The 20027-nt window shown below is 34.8% G+C and overlaps 1 protein-coding gene across 1 annotated transcript in view; it reads right to left on the bottom strand.

The window, feature by feature from the left end:
• The window catches only part of Naam (Nicotinamide amidase), a 38660-nt gene that overhangs the window by 17598 nt on the left and 1035 nt on the right, over positions 1-20027 (bottom strand). Inside the window, exons 3-4 of the mRNA XM_076128403.1 lie at positions 18026-18212; positions 17802-17906 (exon numbers count right to left, since the gene is read on the bottom strand). Of these exons, the coding sequence (XP_075984518.1) occupies positions 17802-17906; positions 18026-18212 (292 nt within the window). The remainder of the gene's footprint in view (positions 1-17801; positions 17907-18025; positions 18213-20027) is intronic.

Genomic DNA, 20027 nt, shown 5'->3' with positions numbered 1-20027 from the left:
TGATTGGAGGCTTTTATCAACGTTTATGGTGTTCTAGCTGACCCGCGCAACTTCGCTTGCGTCACATAAGATAGAATGAGCCAAAATTTTCCCCGTTTTTGTAACATTTTTTACCGGTACTCTGCTCCTATTGGTCGTAGCGTGATGATATATAGCCTCGATAAATGGGCTATCTAACACTGAAATAATTTTTCAAATCGGACCAGTAGTTCCTGAGATTAGCGCGTTCAAACAAACAAACAAACTCTTCAGCTTTATTATATCAGTATTTATGGTGTTTATTGTGTTGACTACATCTATATACTAACCCTCTTATTTATAAACATATATGAAGTCAGGCTTATAAAGAGTTTTGTTTCTTTCACTCCTTAGCGAAATGAAAAAGAGAAAACATACTGTAGTTTTTTTTAACTAAAATAGGTTTATAGTGTGTTTATGAATAAAAGGGGAATACTAAACTGTATCTATTTTATTATATGATAGCGGTCTCGCCCGAATTCATCCGTGTATAGTACAATTTTATACCGTTGATGCCATTACAGTAGGAAATCTGATCCCATCGATCCTATGCAAACCTTGTCCCGTCAGTTACAAACATATTAAAAAGGAATTATCCAAATGAATCTAATTTTTGAAAAGTTATGCGCGAACATGTATGTCGGTGATTCATTTTTATTTATATAGATGGTATACTTAATATCAAAGAGCGCTAAAGGAGAGAGTAAAATTTGAAACCACACACTCCAATTTTCTAATACGCAAAAGCAAAAAAGTAGACAGACTTTTTTCGGATAAGCTATCTGACTTTATCAAATGTTGATAAAATATTAGTGAAAACCGCAGTATAATATTTGATGAAAAAAGAAATTATAAAAGCTAAGATAGATATAATTAATCGAAACGACACTAGCGGAAGATTGTTTAAATTAATATAATATGGTAGTTGACTGGGTTAACGAAAAATTATTAAACTCGTACTCGTAAAAGGTTCATCTAAAATGCTCAGACTATATTGCTTTTTTCGTAAATAATGTTGAAATTGTAATTATTACAGCCTGAAACATTTTATTAGACACTCATTTGATACCAACGAAATTATGACATAGTGACGTCACTACGTCGCACTTCTATACTACAATGTGTTTTTGACATTTCATAAAGAGTAGCTGATTTGACTGGTAGGACCTTCTTGTTGCAATAAAATAAAAATAATAAATTAAACCCATTACTATGCCACTGCTGGGCAAGGGTCTCCTCCCGTAATGAGCCAGAGGTTAGGCCTTGAGTCCACCACCTGGCCAAGTGCGGGTTGGGAACTTTGCATGCCCTCAGTAATGTAATAAACAAATTTTAGGCATGCAAGGTTTCCTCACGATGTTTTCCTTCACCGTTGGAGCATGTGACAATTATTTCTAATATACTTGTTACAATGAAAAATAAAAGTTTCTGAGGAAAGAAGAAACACAACTCCTATATTTAAAACCTAGTTAGAATTTTCTTTTTTCTAGACAAAGGCTAAGTAATAAGTAAATGAATCAATATAAACTTGGTTCTTGCAATACCATCAGCTACGAAGGGCAAGGTCGCTTCAATACAAATATAACTAACTGCGCTTTCTTTGCATTAAATTATTGTTAGAATTTGTAGGAAAAGTTTACCATTTATTTTGAAATCAGTTGTAACTAAGGTTGGTAGAAAAAGCCTTTTTTGGAAGTGTTACTGAGGCCTAAACTCTTAAGAAAATTTTCAGGCTAATTTTAGGGTAACGGACTACTATGCAAGCATTTCCAGACTGTTAAAGATGTAGGTATGTGCCTCATAGAGTAGCAGAAGAAGACTCTGGGAATTGGACAAAGCTCTGATTTGGGACTGCCCGGCCACTGTCTTAGAGGATAAAAGTAATAAAGCAATTATCTTTATTGTCACTTATCTGTCCCTAGTCTTTTTAGACAAAGATATTTGTGTGATTTCAAATTAATGAAAATATGAATCAAAAACTAGTATAAGAGTTGCTTTAAAACCTACCCTACATACTATGACAGTAACCTAAATCAAGCAAACTAAATTAAAGGTACACGCAAAACGAGAAAATCTAGGTAACCCTGCCAAGTCCAACCTAACAAAAAATAAAAATCTATCCAAAAACTACCAAGTCACGAAATCGTTGCAGTGAAAGCCGCATCAATGACGTCATTAAACACCAAAAAAGCAATTTTACAAGCGAATCTAACCCGTTACTCGGTACCAGGCACGGAGGTACCCAGTTGATGGACTAATAGCGATGGCTGATAGGTGTTAACTCCAGCTGTTTCAAAACTTCACACTATTTTGAAGGTGTTACAATTTGACAGGCAATTTACTTTTTGGAAAAGGTTAAATTAAATGGCTTTTACAAGTTTGATTAACAAGGCGTTAGTTTAAGTTGTTTTACACCTTTATGCCTCTGATGTCTTCGCGCCAAAAGCATTTCTTAATACTAGATTATTTTTGAGACTGATTTGAAGCGGTCTGTTATTTTGAAGGTTGATTTTTAGTTAATATTTACATTATTTTACGTTCATTTGAAAGAAAATGCGAATGTTAATCAAAACAAACTAGAAGTAATTCAAAAATATATGCAAAAATTACGCTCTGATTGGTATTATAATTAACTAGAGGCCGCCCGCAACTTCGTCCGCGTGGAAAACCTTTCCGTGTAAATGCCGATCCCTCGGGAACTCCGGGATAAAAAGTAGCCTATGTGTTATTCTGGGTCTTCAGCTATCTATATACCAAATTTCATAGTAACGGGTTTAGTAGTATTTGCGTGAAAGAGTAACAAACATACATACATACATTCTCACAAACTTTTTCAATTATAATATTAGTAGGATAACATTTTTAGTTTTAGTTTTCTTCCCGATATATTGATTTTAGCTAATGCAATGATAATAAGAAAAGACGAGACTAGAAAGACCCTAAATATAACATATCGGCAATACATCGTACTGAAAATTATACACAGGTATTTCCATCAAAAGTTATGAAAAATACTAGTTACGAAGTTAGTTTCGCTTCACAATCAAATTGTCCAATTATGTAAACAAAAATTATCGATTGAAACTAATCAATTACCTACCAAATGTTGACATACTGTCAATTTCAATGATTAATCACCAAGAATAGAAACCTACTCGAATTATTATACGGCGTTTTATAGAAATTTCATCAACGATATTGTAGAAAACATATCACAAAATTGATTGATCGATAAAAATTAAATTATTTTCTAATGATATATTGTTAGGTCATACAATTACAAGCAATGCGGTAATTTTCTAACAAATTATAAGCTAACTACTTTATTATTCTATACTACCTCTTGCCCGCGACTTCGCCCGTGAACGTCGCCCGCGACCGACTAGGTATGCTCTTTCTCGGGTCTTAAACTGTCTTTGTTTAAAATCTCATTTAAATCGGTTTAGTAATTTAGGCATAAAGAAAAGATACAATATGACTTTTAGGCATTTGACATATTTTTTAATACTTCGTCATATCCTATGTTGTTAAAATAAGATATATGTTTTTTCAAGAAAGTCCAAATCCAATCATATGTTGTCTGGATTATAATTGCACGTCTAGCTTTATATTAACGGAATTATCTCTAGTTATCTTTTCAGACGTATATACGGTAAAAAATATGTAGCAATAGGTTTGCCCGGGGGTCACGTATCTCAGTTGACAACTATTTGAAAGTCACTACGCTTTACATTGTGTTATCTCTTAGAACACAGTGATTAACACTACGTCAAAGCAGCAATGTACTGAATAGCGACCATCAATTTTACGTACACTAGCTGTCAACTGAGATACGTGATTAGTCCGCTGTACGGTTTGGTTTGGTATGTTACCTCATAATGCTATTCTGTTTATTGAGAATATATTTTCTTAAAATCCTTGATGCACATAATTGTTTATTAATAAAGATACCTACTATAGGAGCTTTAAGAGAGTTCCTTACAAATACTCAATATCATACCCAAGATAATATCCTTATCATTTTCGATTTCAGGCCTAAAACGTGATAAGCATGCCACCTGTCATAACGTTAATATACAACAATCTATACTAATATTATAAAGCTGAAGAGTTTGTTTGTTTGAACACGCTAATCTCAGGAACTACGGGTCCGGTTTGAAAAATTACTCAGTGTTAGATAGCCCATTTATTGAGGAAGGCTATAAATCATCACGCTAAGACCAAAAGGGGCAGAGTACCAGTAAAAAATGTTACAAAAACGGGGAAAATTTTACTCATTCTCTCTTATGTGACGCAAGCAAAGTTGCGCGAGTCAGCTAGTATAATATATTATAGTATGCACTAAGCACTTGAAATCAAGTAGTAATCAAAAGATTACATTCAAGTATAGATACTGTTGTAAAGTTTCATACTATTAACATTGATTGCTAACATACAATTATAAATATAATTTAATGGTTGGCTGGTTAGGTACGCAATCCTGAAATATTAGGTCAGGGAAAAAGTGTTTTCGCATGATAGTATGTACGAACTTGCAATAAAATATTTCTCTACACAAAAAGCTCGATATTTGGGTACCTCACGAGCTCACTGAAAGAAACCTAATGAACCGTGTACTCATTTGTGATTCTTGAAGCCAAAGAGATTTTATTATAAGTTAATACATACTGCTGGGAAAGCATTTTCTTCTAAATTGAGAATCACGAGGCCTTAATTAAGGGTAAGGGCGTGAGCCCACCACGCTGGCCTAGTGCGGGTTGGTAGCGCCACAGTATAAAAACCGGCCAAGAGCGAGTTCGATATGTACGTTGCAGGGAGCTTCCTCTAACATTTATTTTATTCTGATTATTATATCATAAAAAAAATTCGTCTATATATATAGCTTAAGAGATACAGCCTCGTGACAGACGTGACAGACAGCGAAGTCTCAGTAATAAGGTCCTGTTTTTACCATTTGGGTACGGAACCCTATAAGACCTTCAAAAAACATTCTGCGCAAACAAAATAAATCCGCATTACGCGACCTTTAAATCAAAGCAGTATTAAAAATAGTAAATCAATGGAGCTGTTTGTATCATTCCGTGGTAAAGTTTTCGTATCAATAGTGCAGATATAGCATGCAACGGAAATTATGGCTCTATTCCACCTTTGTGCCAATACTTTTAAAAGTGCTAAAGTGTTGCCTTCACGCGATCTTCCGAAGGTCGACGTAGATAATATCTATTATGTGTAGTTGTGTTGCTGTTATTTTTCACTCTGGCAACTTTTAAATTGCCGTTTGCTAAAAACGTGGTATATTGTTTAGGAAGGGTATCACTGAAAGTGCTTATTGCAACTTGGTTTTATTATTATATTTGTCAACAGTAATACTCATCGCAAGACACTACGAAAAATCAAATTAATAAATCAATTTTCACAATAGTAGAAAGTAAAAGTAATCCTTCTTACATAATTAACGCGAAAGTTTGTGAGAATGCATGTATCGTATGTGTGTTACTCTTTCACGAAAAACTGCTTAACGGATTTGATACATAAATAGTTTTATAACCTAGATTAACAAATAATATTCTTTGAAGTCGCGGAGAGCCATAAGCTAGTAATTAATCAATTGTAATTTTACCATTATACTAACTATTTTATCTCTGAATAAATCCTTCAATTGCCTTTTTTTCTGTATTTGCGTTTCACAAAAGATAAATACAACCTGATCTTTGCTTTAGGACATCATTATATCAAAACAAAACAACACAGAATCTAAAAATATTTACTCTTGTTCAAAACAAAGTGATTGAAAGAAGGAAATCATTAAAAAACTGCATATTTTTCCTCAAACTCACACAATGATGTAATAGGTATTATTTCTTAGTAATCGGTGACGAGGCTGGGACACTCCCGGTGCATGTATACATAGATACATAGCTATAGATACTATAGTACATAGATAGTTAAATAACGATGCGCATGACCAGATGTCGAACATTTGTGTTGTTGAATGACTGATTGGTTAATACAAACACGTGTCATTGTTCGTTTTTTGCAAGCTAAAATCTAGGAAAAAAAATCTAAGTAGGTTTTTTTCAATGAGAATAACTGAATGGTTTGTTTTCATTAGATTTGTCATTAGGTTCATAAGCCGAAGACTTTTTACAGCATCCGGGATAGTTGTTTAATGAGAGCTCAGAGCACTATTTTTATTAGTTTTATTTAAAATTGCGTTTTTAAAAAATAACTCTTTTACTAGAATTTTTCTGGCGATATTTTCTTTAACCTCCAAATCAAGACACATATTTTTATTATTTAAGAAAGCTTGCACTTTCGGTTTACATTTACGGCTTGTATTATTTTTATAGTAATATGATTGTGAAAATTGCCATACAAGAGCTATTATAGTGAGTGGGTTTTTGTATTTAAAAAATGAAATGTTATTCGAATTTAAACTATGCACTACTTGGATATCCCTTGTTTAATCTCATCAAAATAAAATAAAACAAAACTGAAGCTTTTGTGTTTCACTGTGATGTCTAATTGTTAATTTTATTATTTGAATATGATTCCTATCTATACTATAATATTATAAAGCTGAAGAGTTTGTTTGTTTGTTTGAACGCGCTAATCTCAGGAACTACTGGTCCGATTTAAAAAATTCTTGCAGTGTTAGGTAGTCCATTTATCGAGGAAGGTTATAGGCCATATATCATCACGCTACTCCCAACTAGCACACAAGCGCTATAACAAGCTGCACAATGGCCGGTTAAAGGTTTTTTATAACGCCTTAGGCTCCTTAGTAAGAAGTATAGTGGTTCTATAAGCGGCTACAGATCTCTTGTAGCGTCAAATAGGCCCATACTGTCCAGCTTATAGCTCGACATTGGATGTACAGTGGTCGTAAATAGTAATTATAATAGTACGTAGTATAGTAGTAATACAGGAGCGCTAAAATAAGATGAAGGTGGTATAATCGCGCTACAAGAGCTTTTTCGCAGCTTCGTGGCGCTTACCAGCTGTTGTACAGAGGTGGTTAGCGCCACGAGCGTTCGAAAAAGCTCTTGCAGCGCGATTATACCACCTTTACCTTATTTTAGCGCTACTGTGTAACGGTTATAAATGCTAACGCTCTAAATTAGTAATATAGTCGGTTTATTATGGTGTAAACTAAATATATTTTTTTTAAAATGAATCATCAGTGACAAATGAGGAGACATTTTATTTTTACGGATTGGATTACTAAAATAACAAGTAGTCTATCGCTTTTATTTCTTTGTGTACGTGATATGAAAGTGCGAGTTCCAGTTTGCTGTCAATATATATGTATATTATCGTCAATATTTTCATGCGCCCTCAAAATATTCAGTTTTAAGTGCAAAAATTATATAGATATGTGGATTTGGAAATTGTATTTTGAACATAAATAAGACTTTGAGGGTTACCGATAATTTAATTAGGGTTATAGGTAATAAAAATGATTTTAATTATGTTAACGTTACCAGGCTATAGATTTATATGATCTTCAAAAGATCGTAATAACCTCAAAAAATATGTTTACCAAATGCTATAATGGCGTCTCGATCAAGCAGCTCTCAGAGTTGGTTACATCTGCTCTAGCGCCTTAAGCTGTACAAAGGCTCTAGTGTTTGCTGTTGTAGACCTCAAGGTTCTGCAGTTGTGGCATAGGAGTGCTTCAATATAACTGTTTTGGTCGCACACCAGCATTTTACTCGTACTTTTAGGGGTCAGTCGTTGAATATTAAAATAGTTTGAAAATGTTTTTATTTTATTTTATTTTATTTTATTTTATTTTATTTTATTTTATTTTATTTTATTTTATTTTATTTTATTTTATTTTATTTTATTTTATTTTATTTTATTTTATTTTATTTTATTTTATTTTATTTTATTTTATTTTATTTTATTTTATTTTATTTTATTTTATTTTATTTTATTTTATTTTATTTTATTTTATTTTATTTTATTTTATTTTATTTTATTTTATTTTATTTTATTTTATTTTATTTTATTTTATTTTATTTTATTTTATTTTATTTTATTTTATTTTATTTTATTTTATTTTATTTTATTTTATTTTATTTTATTTTATTTTATTTTATTTTATTTTATTTTATTTTATTTTATTTTATTTTATTTTATTTTATTTTATTTTATTTTATTTTATTTTATTTTATTTTATTTTATTTTATTTATTCTTTAAAAACAGTTGACAGACTGAACCACCACTGCATCTATGTAAATATATTATGATAATAATTTTAAGCTTTAGTATAAAGGTATATTACTCGGTTATAGCGCTTTAGGTGCTTAACATAATGGAGAATGTTAACAAATTTTGATTTTTAGCCCTCCTTATTCTTTGTTAAAAATAAAAAATACTAGTGAAAGAATTACTTCGATATCTCAATTAGTTTCCGATTTATAAGTAAAACAAGTTGTAACCGCACGATTCTTGCTCTCGGGGACGGTGTGACGTCACTCTACACTACGCTCAGTCTGGCTCACACAGTCCGCTTGCGGTCGCGCGCTCGGTGCGTTGAAATTATACCTAAATACTTTTAAAAATGTTCAATTCAAATACTAGGAAATCATACGTTGTGCCTAAATGTAATAAAATTTTATGTAGGTAAGTATATAAGTAATAATAATTAAATTTATCTTATAATGAAACAATTTCTAACCGGATTGATCGCGAATTTATTGTTTTTACAGTGGCAGGAAAAATGTAAGATCAATAAGTAGGTACGCGATTATTCCGATTAAAAATTGTTTCTTTATAATATGCGTGATCGTGAATATCTAACATTAGCTGACTCGCGCAACTTCGCTTGCGTCACATAAAAGAGAATGGGTCAAAATTTCCCCCGTTTCTGTAACATTTTTTATTAATACTCTGCTCCTATTGGTTGTAGCGTGATGATATATAGCCTATAGCCTTCCTCGATAAATGGACTAGCTAACAGTGAAAGTTTTTTTTTAAATTGGACCAATAGTTCCTGAGATTAGCGCGTTCAAACAAACAAACTCTTCAGCTTTCTAATATTCTAGTATAGATATTACAAATATGTATAATATACTAGAGGCCGCCCGCGACTTCGTCTCCATGGAAACCCTTCCCGTGTAAATCCCGATCCCTCGGGAACTCCGGGATAAAAAGTAGCCTATGTGTTATTCTGGGCCTTCAGCTACCTATATACCAAATGTCATCGTAATCGGTTCAGTCACATTTGCGTGAAAGAGTAACAAACATCCATACATACATACAAACATCCATACATACGTACATACATATATACATACATACCTATATACATACATTAAATATTTAATTAAATATTAAATATTGCTGGACAAATCACACACGGTCATTTGATTCCAAACTAAGCAGAGCTTGTACAATGGTAACCAAATAACTGATAAACATACTCATATACTTCTCAATATATAGATAAATTGACAACCAGAACAAATACTCGTGCGCATCACACAAAGATTTGTCCCGGATGGGATTCAAAACCTCCATACGCGGCGCTACGGTTATTGCGGCGAGGTGACCGCTTAAACCACTGCGCCAAACGTACGGAGTAAATAGTACAAATAAATAAATAGTATACATATAATACAATAGTATGTATACATACATGCATACATTTTCACAAACTTTCGTATTTATAATAATAAAAAGGATTCCGGAGGCAACAAAATCTCTATTTGTTGATAAATAATGCGCAAACATTATTTTCATCTATTTTAGGTAGATTATCCGATTGCCCTTTTTCAAATCCTTCATCCATTTTATTAATTGAATAATATTTACTATTACTACACTATAAATGTAATAAGCGGATGCAAACACAACAAAATACTGCGCAAGTTATTACACCAACAACAACGGCTGGCAACTTAATACTAAGCGGGACGCGGCCCGCGCGGCGCAAGTGTAGTAGTATGACGTCACAACCACTCACGCGGCCGTTAGCGGGACTCGATATTTTTCGAAACTTTGAATGCTTATAAAATCAAAACTATTCGGTATTTTTGACTGAAACAAAAACTAGTTTATATGTATACACACAGGCTATACTGTGTCAAAATTTAAAGCGATTTGGCATACCTAGTAACATTCTCCATTCTGTAATCCCCATGGCTGTAAAAATGTTTCGAATGATACCTTATACATCTATTTGCCGTACAGAAGCCATATAAATATCTGATATAACGCTCAAGGCGCTATTAAAGACCTACGCAACTCTTTTATAGATGAGTAATACACTAGCCCTAAAAAAATCTGTTATAGAACCTAAGGCATTACAAAAAGCTTATTTACGCTCTTGAGCGCTATAAGCGCAACGCATAACTCCGTTTAAACTCCTTTATCTCCTAAAGTCCCCTTATACAGTTAACGGTGTTATAGAAGATTCCATTAACTCAGTTATACTTCCCTAGGCTGTCTAGCGATGCAATTACATGCTCATATATCACTATAAGTCATTAGTTTCCTACTAAACGGCTACTGTCCCGCCTAGCTGTTAAAGGGTTTTTTAAATAGCTAGTATACAACTTATAGAGAATTGTACAGCATTTGAACGACTCTTATACAACTATCAGGCTGTATAACGACTGTATAAGCAGCTTGTGTGCTAGTTGGGGCTACCAATAGGAGCAGAGTACCAGTGGAAAATGTTACAAAAACGGGGAAAATTTTTTACGCTTATGTAACACAAGCGAAGTTGCGCGGGTCAGCTAGTTATTAATATTTGCATTCTGTAATGTTATGGCGAAATGTGTACTGCTCCTATAAATTGTTTTTAATATCATTGTTATTACCACATTTCTGGCAAATAAATGATTATGATTATGTTCAAAGATATAAATAAAAAAAAATCACAACAAACCTTCTTTTAATTGTACACGTGTATTTTTTTCTACGCCACAGTATAAAAAGATACACCCGTATCTGCAATTTTATTCAATAGTATCTATAATAGTCAAATCAAATGTAGAAAATTCAGTGTATTTTCATGTTATTGTTAAAATCGATATGAAAACTATTCAGTTGCATGCTTTCAGGAACTATTTTAGTACTAGTTTATTAATCTAAGTGCAATAGAGAATATCGAATTGTTTATGGTACCAGTTCTATTTTGATTCTATGGAAAGGAAGTATGCTTCCATATTTTAAATACTTTGGAAAGGCATAAAGTCTGTCTGTGTCTATACGGCTTTTACGCATAAACTACTGGACCGATTTTAATAACTGTTTTAATGGTGGTAGTTTAAGGTATGAATTCTAACAAGGCTGATGTTTTATTCAAAAATTAACCCCTAATTAGGCCTTAAATAGGGGATGAAATAATAACTAGGCCTTAAATAGGAGATTGAAATGCATGATAGAATCCACTCAGACTAGCTAAAATAAACCAAAATTTATAAATTATTTCATTTTTTGACTTTAATTTAAAGCGAATTTTATCTCCAACATTATAATCAAAACAATATACAAGTGAAACTGATAAGATTAACAACAACAAGTATCTAGGCAGTTGTATCAAAAATCTATAATTTGTGGCCATCTCTTGGCAATGCTATCGATTCAACAAACCCATTGATTGGAGCGTGTGTGTGCGCGTGTGTGTGTGTGTGTGTGTACGTCATTGCACGCCCCATCGGTGGTAAAGGACATAGTCACAATGACTCGAGCAAGAATTGGCCATGATATACAATAACATAATGTGTAGCCTTTGACAGCCGTAGCAATTTAACGCTAGGTATATTTTGGTTTGTGGTGATTGATTTCACAAGAGGTGTGCTTTTCAGCAAGGTACATAGGAAAACTTTGGATAGCATTCAGCGGTACCAAAGTTTCCCTGATTAGTGCCGTTGGCTGGTCGAGGGTGGTTTTAGTCGGTAGGAATCCGACATAACACGACTTTCAGTACTTATGAAAGTCGGGTATCTTACAGAAGATTTCCCCCTCGATAATAATAAAAAAAAGGTATATTTTGGTTAAGTTTGAAATGATTTTCTATTGTACTTCGTATTGTGGGTAAGGTATTAAAGAAAAGATCATTTATTACGGAATTACTTAGCTCGGGTCACCACTTGTCACGAAAGAGGGTGACCCTTTAGCCCGCCTTGAGTCCACCCGGTTGCTTTCCTTCGGAAACTGTTGCAGAAATCTTACGGATGCAAAGTTTCATAAAAAAACGGTCAAGAATTAACAGAAAAAAAAACTGTTTTACTGTCCCACTCACTCCTCGAGTCTCCGTCAAATAGCGAGAGTTAGGCTCTGATTTTCCTACGCTAGGCAAAAAAACATACCGAATATCTCACAAAATGATCTATAAGTTGTTTAGTAGTTATCAGTTTTTAAAGCAATTAAACGTAAAATTGAGACCAGCTGACTAGCGCAATTTTGCTTGCGTCACATAAGAGAGAATGGGTCAAAATTTTCCCCGTTTTGGTAACAATTTTTACTGGTACTCTACTCCTATTGGTCGTATTGTGATGATATATAGCTTATAACCTTCCTCAATAAAGATTCTATCTAACACTGAAAGATTTTTTCAAATCGGACCAGTAGTTCTTGAGATTAGCGCGTTCAAAAAAACTCTTCAGCTTTATAATATTAGTATAGATTAAAGGCCTCGAAGCCTCGAAGCCTAGCTGTTATTTCATCACAGAAGGACGCCCGTGCTTAGCAGTCGGACAGTCACGTTATAAATTGACTTCTTCACGAAACCAAAACAGAACATTTTAAATCTAGTTTAAACTCCCAAATTTTGCTTACCCCAATTATCTTTCTGATCGTTTAGTAAACATAGAGCTACTGGTTATAAGCACCTCATGCTAATTTTACAAACATACAAATCATAGACTCAAGTATATTGGAACACGGCACAACTGTTGTTGGAGCACATAAATATTTGTTTCGTGTGGGAATACAATATGACACTAAGTTGTAGTAGCAAGGAGATATATTATGTTAAATGCATTTTAGTAACAAATAGTGCTTTTTCACGGATTTTTCTTTAATTTATATACGTTTTAGCGAAAGTTATTAACGTCTAATGCCAAGTTTCTGAAGTAAATTTAATTTTAGTTTGTCTATTCAATAGCGTTTAAGGTAATTTAAACATGACAGTTTGAATAGATAAACTACCACTAAATGTACCTTAGAAACTGGGGGTAAGTGTGTCTGTTAGTTTGTTACGCTTTCAAGACTTAACCATTGATCCGATTCTGATGGAATTTAGTATAAATATAGTTGTAGACCTGAGTCTCACATAGGCTACATTGGGAAAAAGCTTTATTATTAGACAACTCACTCATTTGATTCCAAACTAAGCAGAGCTTGTACTATGGTAACCAAATATTTTAACTGATAAACACTTATATACCTCTAAGTACATACTTATAAGATAAAGGACTATGGGCAAAAATGTATGGGCTCCGTCCCCACCTACCAACAAACATGGAACTGATACCAACGTGTTCATAAAGTGCCCCCTATTTAATTAAAATCCTTTGTTTTTGATAAATCAGTGGGAATATATATTTAAAAAAAAAAACAATTTGTAATTATTATTTAACGTATTACATATTTTTATTTTACATTTGTAAGTTATTTTAACATTATTGTTATATTACAGTACTAACTCATATGTATAATAATGTCCTCCTAGCCGATATACGGCTACGGCGGTCAGTTTCATTGAAACTGGCCATCTGTGCCGGACTTTGTTTATAGTGTCCAAGTGTGTGCACAATACACAGGTACACTCTCTATTTCATCACTCTCATAGTTTGGTGGGACGGATAACCGACACGACCAGTGAGAGGTCAGGCGCAGGACCGACGGCTTTACGTGCTCTCCGAGGCACGGAGGTCTTCGACCTCAACTTCCTAACTCCGGGCAATCTCTAGGAAATTCTTAACAGAAAATCTCAGAAAAGACTGTTTGGCCCGACCCAGGATTCGAACCCGAGACCTCTCGCACCGCAGTCGCATATACTACCGACCGCGCCACAGAGGCACTCTCATATGAATATACTTATATCATTTCCATTATATGGTTAACCCATGTTATTGATTTCATATTTCAATAATTATTTTTACTCGTCAATTATAATGCTGTCTAACAGATGCGCTGGCAGATTAAAATCTGATCAGATCTAAAATCGTGGGTTGGAGAGCGGGGGGAGGGGGTTATTTTGTACCCAGCTATCTTTATGTGCATGCGGCGTCCGCCGCTGTGCACTAATTAATAAATAAATGAGCATGTATTTTGGAATTAGTCGTCAATAATACGTTAACGAGATATTTGTTTAAACGTAAGATACTATGAGAACCCCATGCATTTGGGCAATGTCGCCATAGTATAAAAATATCGTCTTGCCAAGATATATCAATTGAGCTACATTTCATTTTTGTTGATGGGTGGGGACGATTCCGCCCATAGTCCTTTACAATTTTAATTTACCGTGGTTGACTTTTTAGTTTGAACCTAAAAAAATATCGATTTAGCCGCGAAAACGTGTCAAACACTACCCTACGTTCTCATTTACAACAGATACTAATACATAAGTATAGATATAAGTATGGCAGTACGGGCTCTAATATGGTATAAGACCATATACATATAGTCCCAGTTCTTCGTCCTTGGCATAGAAAGTTTTCCGTAATTTTTCCGTCGCACAAAACAATAATACGTCATCAAATCATTTTTCGATAAGAGCTGGTTCGTATTATGCTAATCCGAGCGATATGGAGGGCTGGCACGAAGGGTAGGGCCCGGTAGACAAATAATATCTCATGAGCCCTTAATATGGACGAAAAAACGTAATACATACCACAAAATGGTTTGTTATTGGGATTTATTGACGCACGACTGATAAGGCAAAGGCAAGGCAACTTTGCGAAAAAAATTACATCTATACTTACTAATATTATAAAGCTGAGTTTGTTTGTTTGTTCGAACGCGTTAATCTCAGGAACGACTGGTCCGATTTGAAAATTATTTCAGTCTTAGATAGTCCATTTATCGAGGAAGGCTATAGGCTATATATCATCACGCTACGACCAATAGAAGCAGAGTAACAGTAACAAATGTTACAAAAACGGGGAAAATTACGACTCATTCTCTCTTATGTGACGCAAGCGTAGTGGCGCGGGTCAGCTAGTAGCATAATAACGTCCTTATGAGGGTATGCACATGCACAGTCCCCGCCCGCATTGGTCCAGTGTAGTTGGACCAAGGCCTAACCCCTCCCTCATTACGAGAGGAGACCCTCGCCCAGCAGTGGGACATATATTTTTTAATGTCCCACTGCTGGACAAGGGTCTCCTTGTGTGTCCCTTTCTTCTGCTTGAGTGTGCATATTGCGTGCAAAATTGTCTAGCCAACTCTGTTTAGTCTAGGTTCAAAGGTAAATGGCGTAACGACATGTTTCCGCTTCGTAGTACATAATTGGTGTTTCGTAATCACAATTTGTTACCTAATATCGTCTGAGACTGTAGCGTCAAGCTGTTTAAGTGCATACATACACATGACGTCACATTTTTTATGTACTAGTTACTCTAAAGCAGTGGTTCCCAACCTGTGGTCCAGGTCAAAATATGGTCCGCGAAAGATTTAAAAAATTTAAATTTTCAGGATGATTATTACACTTTATTTTTAATATACCTACAAAATGGTCCCTGCTTCCAAGAAAAATATAAGAGTGGTCCCGCACTAAGAAAAGGTTGGGAACCCCTGTTCTAAAGGCATCATTTATTAGCACTTGTAAAGGTATCTCTATATCCCTTTACTAGTTTCAACTACATGACAAAAGTTTCACGACTTTTATCTACCGTTTGTTTGTTTGTAAAATCGCGATACAAGACATTTTTAATTCAGGTGAACGTACATAGATTGATACACACATTCATATAATAATGCTATGGTGTATAAAATACACCTGTTTCGCCATTAAGTATGTAAGTCCCATGGTGGCGAGCTAGTTGCTATTTACCGGGCAGTTATCAAACTCAGGACGACTATTATAAATAACTAGCTGACCCGCGGGAATGAATGGGTCACATTTTCCCCCGTTTTTGTAACATTTTTTACTGGTACTCTGCTCCTTTTGGTCGTAGCGTAATGATATATTATTATAGCCCATAGCCTTCCTTGATAAATGGGCTATTTACCACTAAAAGAATTATTCAAATCGGACCAGTAATTACTGCGATTAACGCGTTCAAACAAACAAACTCGTTAGCTTTCTAATATTATTATAAATTATAAATTATAAATATTATAAATTATAATATTAAGTATAGATTAGAAAATAGAAAAAATCAACATTACTTTGTTCGACCGGGAATCAAACCCGACAGCAGTTGGATACACTACCTACCGCGCCACAGAGGCAGGCTTATTGTTTGTAAAATTCAGTAAAATGTATGTGTTTCAAAGCGGGTAAAGTCGGACGTATGAACTAGTTTGCTACAAGGATTTGACCTCCTAAGATAACACAATCACACAATCAAATGTATCTAATTTTATTGCACAATTACTTAATGAGAGATAAGAACATTTAAGAATTATTGATAATATTATCTATGTTTGTTTTCATAAACTCAGTTTTAAAAACCAGTGAAAAATGCGCGTAAAGTCACGTGAATAAATATGTATGGATGTCAAGCTTGTTATATTTATGTATATTTAACATAAAATTACAACAATTCAATATAAATATCGTGTAATTTATTCGGGGGTCAACGCAAGCGTTCTAGTAAATATTTTTTTTTTTTAAAGACAACTCCCGCACTAAGAATTGCTCTCGTGTCGCGGGGACTTTTACAAACATACAAACAACGGACACAAAGAACAACCAGACCCGAAACAATCATTTGTGGATCGCACAAATAATTGTCCCGTGTGGGAATCGAACCCACGACCTCCCGACGCAGTGGTTGCGGCGTGGCGACCTAAACCACTGCGCCACGGAGGCAGTCCATCCAATTCAAATTAACTAAATCATTCCCCTTATAAGCTTACATGACGTGAAAAACTCTCATTAATAAATTGCATAATGTACAGAGAGATACAAGTGCATTGTTTGTAAATATTTAGCGTTCACAGCTTGGAACCTGTATGATAATTACTCTCGCAATTGTTGTGACAATGTAATTTTATCGGCAATAAAAGCCCGTTGTATATAACAATGTATTTATGCATTATGTGAAATATTTACATTTATGTGTGGTTACTATGTACTACTACTATGGATCGGAGCTAAATGTGTAAAAAATATATTATATCATTGTATTTCCTTTTTGACTAGTTTTGTGGCGTACTCGTATTCCGCAGTCCTGTATGATAAGATGTATGGATGTGAATGAGGCTAGGGAAGTGTGCAAGGATCGTACCAAGTGGTGTTCTTTGATCTTTACCTAGCCCTATAAGAAAAAGGTGTGATATTATGTAGATAAGTAAAGAAATAATAATGACACACAAAAAGGTTTTTAATTTCCTTGCGTAAGTATTGTTTTTCTGTAATTTCTCACTAGTGGTATGTTCACCATCTTACTTAAATCTTACCCTCTTATTTATGAACACACTATAAACCTATTTCACTATAAACGATTTCTCTTTTTTTTCGCTAAGGAGTCAAAGAAACAAATCACTTTATAACTTCATATATTTTTATGAATAAGAGGGTCAGACTTAACTTATTCTAATTGTAGACAGAAGTGTATTCTACTTGGTGATATAGTGTTTGTAGACTCACCTCGCTTCCATCTTGCTGTGCGTTACACTTGCTGATGTTGAGCGTGCCCGAGATGAAGTCATTCTGTACGTCCACGATGAGGAACGCACTCACTGGACGTACGATCTAGACAAACATTGATCTATTAACATTTAATAAATATTGTATTCCTGTAATTTATTACGCGACTGTATATCAGCGTAGGAGGAATGGAAGCCTAATCGACGTTTACAAAATCTACTCACCACTTTAATCCAATGGTTCCAGCAGAAAGTGAACTCCTCTTTGTCAATGAAGCCGTCGCCATTTTTGTCGAACACCTGGAACACGTGGCGCGCCTTCTCCTCAGGGAGGGGGTAGATATGACCCTTGTCGTTACGGAACAGAGCCTTGCAGATCAGGCGGAACTCGTCCAAGTTCAACTTGCCGTCCCTAAAGAAGAAAGTAGGTTTAAAACTTTTTTGTCCCACTGCTGGATGTGGGTGTTGAGTTTCTTGCTAGCTCTTCTCATAAGGCTCTACCCCCTTGCCGAGCTAGTGGTAGATTCAGTTATTGTAACGACTATCATAAGTGCCAATGTGACCTAAATGAATAAATGATTTGATTTTGATTTTGGGTCCCGGAATAAGAAGATGACTGATGAGAGTCTACTAAAGCAGGGTTTCCCAAGCTTTTTCTAGTGCGGACCCTTGGCGTCACTTTATTATGATTAGCGGACTCCTATAGAAAGTAAGCCGCCCAAAGCCAAATACGCTCATCGCTCACGATCTGTGGTTTAAGCAACCCTTGGCACGGTCATTCCATAGATGGGTGACCGCATAGTGGTATTTGAGCTGGGCGTCTCCGTGCTTCGGAGGGCACGTAAAAAGTCGGTTTTTTGTCTACTAAGATAACAGTCGTTAAGCCATGTCAAAGGCCTCTCGGGCGGCTTAAACAACTTTGACACTAGGTTGACCACTAGCCATGCGACAAACAAACATAGAATATACAACGGTGAACCGCGCGGCGTAATTTTCATGTTGTCTACAGACCCTCTGAGTCAGGAAACCCTTTACTAGAGTAACCAATTGCTGTAGTACTATGTGAGATTCATAGGTAGCTAGTAAACAATACTCTTAATGCACATACCGAAACTACAGGCTCATAATTAAAATTCTAACAGAAAATTAAAAACCCCAATAAGACTTTGACTGACTCAAGAATCGTACTTGGAATCTCATGATCAGCTGTTAAACACGTCAATTATGCGAGTGGAAAGAATTTAGCGTAAATAAAACGAGAAGCGTAACTACAATTCTGAAGACCTATGGCTATATTGTAATTATATTGTTTGGGTAGTCTTCTCGGGTTCGACGATTCGAACCCGAGGCAACGCACCAATGACATTCCGAAGTTAGGTGTGCATTAGGAATAATTATCACTTGCTATAACAGTGATGGAAAACATCGTGATGAAACCTTGCATGCCTAAAATTTGATATATTCATTGTGGGTGTGCAAAGACCTTAACATAATATATGTTAACCCTTTATTAATACCCTTGGTTGAGAGCTTCAATTAACTAAAAAATCTATACTAATATTATAAAGCTGAAGAGTTTGTTTGTTTGAACTACTGGTCTGATTTGAAAAATCTTTCAGTGTTAAATAGTCCATTTATTGATGAAGGCTAAAGGCTATATATCATCACGCTACGACCAATAGGAGCAGAGTAGCAGTAAAAATGGGGGAAATTTTGACCCATTCTCTCTTATGTGACGTAAGCGAAGTTGCGCGGGTCAGCTAGTATGTCATAAGAGATATCAGAAAACTCTATGATCGGATATGATATATGCGCGCGCTAAAAGTGCGTCCATTGCTGGAGCGCTTTAAGAAAATTAACAAAAGGGCTTTGTATGGTGATCATTGTATTAAGTACAATTTGAATTTGATCTTGCCTGCTTTTGCTAAAGAGTTATTATTGGTGTAGAGCTGTAGATATTAAGTGCATGTAAGTGCTAATGATATTTTTATTTGATACTAGCTGACCCGCGCAACTTCGCTTGCGTCACCTAAGAGAATGAGTCAAAATTTTCCCCGTTTATGTAACATTTTTCGTTGCTACACCGCAGCGTGATGTTATATAGCCTATGGCCTTCCTTGATAAATGGGCTATCTAACACTGAAAGAATTTTTCAAATCGGACCAGTAGTTCCCGAGATTAGCGCGTTCAAACAAACAAACAAACAAACAAACAAACTCTTCAGCTT

The sequence above is a fragment of the Anticarsia gemmatalis genome, chromosome 21 (assembly GCF_050436995.1).
Source record: "Anticarsia gemmatalis isolate Benzon Research Colony breed Stoneville strain chromosome 21, ilAntGemm2 primary, whole genome shotgun sequence".
In the NCBI taxonomy this organism is placed as follows: domain Eukaryota; kingdom Metazoa; phylum Arthropoda; class Insecta; order Lepidoptera; family Erebidae; genus Anticarsia; species Anticarsia gemmatalis.
The sequence above is the reverse complement of the archived record's forward strand: the minus strand, read 5'-3'. Positions and strand labels throughout refer to the sequence as shown.